Source organism: Quercus suber, unplaced genomic scaffold (genome assembly GCF_002906115.3).
Source record: "Quercus suber isolate HL8 unplaced genomic scaffold, Cork oak 2.0 scaffold_120, whole genome shotgun sequence".
Lineage (NCBI taxonomy): Eukaryota > Viridiplantae > Streptophyta > Magnoliopsida > Fagales > Fagaceae > Quercus > Quercus suber.
The window spans coordinates 442,747-445,592 of NW_027069585.1; the positions used below are offsets into that span (position 1 = coordinate 442,747).

A 2,846-nucleotide genomic window follows, 5' to 3' on the forward strand; every position below is an offset into this window, starting at 1 on the left:
TTTTGTTTTTGCTAAATGATTCAGCAAGGACTAATTAGTTGCTTTCGTGTTAACTTTATATTTCTGGGACGGATTTCAATTTTAATTTAAGACGGGATCCATGTATTGAAAAGAAAACCTTTTAGCCCTCTTCATATATCTTTCTATTATGAAACCCAAATTTTACTTTCGTTTAAACAAAAGACTTTTTGAGGCAAACGTCCCAATAGCAAAACATACTATTTCCCTATGTAGATCCTCCATTTTACATAAATATTCATAATTGACGTTGAAATGTTCACATTTTAAAAGGAGAAAAAACAAGGTCCACACATTCACAACATGAAAGTAAATGAAAAAGAAATAGATGTAAAATAGTATACGTGAGCTTATCATTGCCCCGAAACAATCCAACCCATTATAAAATTACAACCCCACCAAACTAAACTTGTAGTTTACATTTCATAATTATTTTCTCCAGAAAAATAAATAAAAATAATCACTTGTTCATGAACGAAAGCCAAGACATGTATATACTAGGACAATTACAAGTTTCATGAACACCTGGAAAACCCTGAAACTATTAAATTTAAGCAGTAATGAACGAAATCAAACATCAATGCTGGGGTTGACTGAAACGAATTCCAAGAGCTCCTCATGGCGTTCAAATATGGACATCTCTTCCTCATCCAAGGTCATAAGAACTTCGACTGCACCGTCAGTCGTGTCCTGCAAAGAAATGGCATTACTCACAAGCTTGTTTATACTTGTCATCCATGCCGGCTTGCCCCACCCGAAATCGGTTTCATACAATGGAAATTTGCACCAACTTGAGCATTTGTATACCACCAATTCCTTCCTATTCCTGAAGATCTCTGCCCTCTCTTTGAGAGCTTCCATTAGAGCCGAGAAACCTCCCTCCCCTCTGAACTTGTTTGCCTTGTTGTTGAGGAAGTCATTCTTTGTCTCCCTCATGCTTTGCACTAGCTTGTGTAGTTCCAGGTCGCTCTCTTCTTCAACAAACACTGCAAACGGCCACACAAAGTTCCCGAACACCGTGTCAGGCAGAGGTGGGTCCATTCTACCTCGGAGGTTCACTGCTTGAAACAACGCGGTGGGCTTGAAAGACCCGGTTTTTGATTTGACAACCGCTGCTGCACATTTCCAGAGTTTTGCTAGTACTAGTTCCACACGTGAAGGATAGTACTGCTCTCGTCCAGTCATGCCTATAACTTTTTCTTTAAGCTCCGCAATTTTAGAGGCACTGATCACGAACCTCCTTACTATGAACTTATCGCCGGCAATATTCAGAGATCCTGACATGCCCGGAATCTTTCTAGGCGGCAAGAGAGAAGATCCGGTGAAATCGGGGAAAGTAGGTTCCCTCAAACCTCGACATGTCTCGGTCCAGCTCTTTAACAGAGTTAGTAGCGCAGCGATATCGGCGATCTTGTGTGTAAGGGAAACACTAATGGTGGTGCCACCGCAGCTGAACTTAGTGAACTTGATAAGCCACATGGAACCCCTGGACAATTCCATGGTTTGAGGGTCAGTGGTGGGAAGGAATTGATCAAGTGTCTCAAAGTTTGGTTTGCTAAGGAAGTCAGAAAGCGGGCTATCACATTGGGCTTCGATGAAGAACCCACCAGAGTCGTTGCAGTCGATGGTGGAGGCGTCAAGGAGGCGGCCGGCGAGGGGGTAGAAGCGGGTGAGGGTATCGGATACGGATTCCTGGAGGAGTTGGGATTTGCGTGAGAATTCCAAATCAGGGTCAGTGGTGACGGCGTCATCGGCGGGGAAGAAGAAGGTCATGTTGCCATGGATAGCCGGAGAGAGCTGATCAAGAAGAGAGAGTTTGAAGGTTTTGAGGTTGTGAGGAGTAGGTGAAGAAGGTTTGATGCAAGTTCTGGAAACAATCTGAGTCTTCATCTGAGTCATGTTTACTTTCTTTTATTTTTGCTGATCTTACAGCTAGAATGACTATGAATTATGCAGGCCTTTCTTTGTTTTTATAGATGGAAGAACCAATATGCCTTCGGATCTTAGTACATGGGAAGATAGGTAGAGTGGAAATATTTTACTTAAAAAAACTAGTCAAACAAAAAACAAATGATATTAAAGTTTTGATTTGCTTTCACCTTATAGGGCATAAAATAAAGTATGCCGATAGAACAATATTTTTATCTTATTTTTTTAATATTAAGTATTTTAACCCCAAAAAAAAAAAAAAAAGTCTTAAACAAACTCACAATAATATATATTTAAAAAAAGCCTAACTCTTATAATACATTAGTATTGGTACGTGTGTGTGTGCATATATATATATATATATATATTAGATTGCATTAAAATTAAAGAGTTTGGAACAAGCCGGTACGTACAAAACACCGCATATTAATTACCATACAATTTGTTCAAAAAAAAAAAATTTACCAAACAATTTTTCACTTAAAATAATTATGCATGTTACTTTTACTATTCTTTTCATATTAATGAAAATAGAAGAAACTGTGCTAGGATAACTCTTTATCAAAGATTGGAAAGACATTTCCAAAAAGACTTTTTAATGATTCAAATTATTTTAGTCTCATATTTTATTCTATTCATGAGGATAATCGGGGTCTGTATACTCATATCCCATCCCTCTTATATTGTAAAATAATAATAATAATAATAATAACAACAACTTTGACATTCTTATTTAAAATTTATTAAAAAAAATTTTAAGTTATTAAATAAGAGACAATAAAATAAGTTAAGATTCTTGTTATATAAGAGACAATAAAATAAATATAGTTCTTTAAAAACTTCTTTAAGAAAAAAAAAAAAAAAAAATAGCGCACGCGCACACACACATATATATCTTT

The 2,846-nt window shown here is 36.8% G+C and overlaps 1 protein-coding gene across 1 annotated transcript; it reads right to left on the reverse strand.

The window, feature by feature from the left end:
- Nucleotides 1-328: 328 nt before the first annotated feature.
- Nucleotides 329-2,055, reverse strand: LOC112005462 (vinorine synthase). Its single transcript, XM_024037708.2, has one exon. It carries the CDS (start codon nt 1,915-1,917, stop codon nt 589-591), a length of 1,329 nt encoding a protein of 442 aa, XP_023893476.2. The 5' UTR covers nt 1,918-2,055; the 3' UTR covers nt 329-588.
- Between the last annotated feature and the right edge of the window lie 791 nt (nt 2,056-2,846).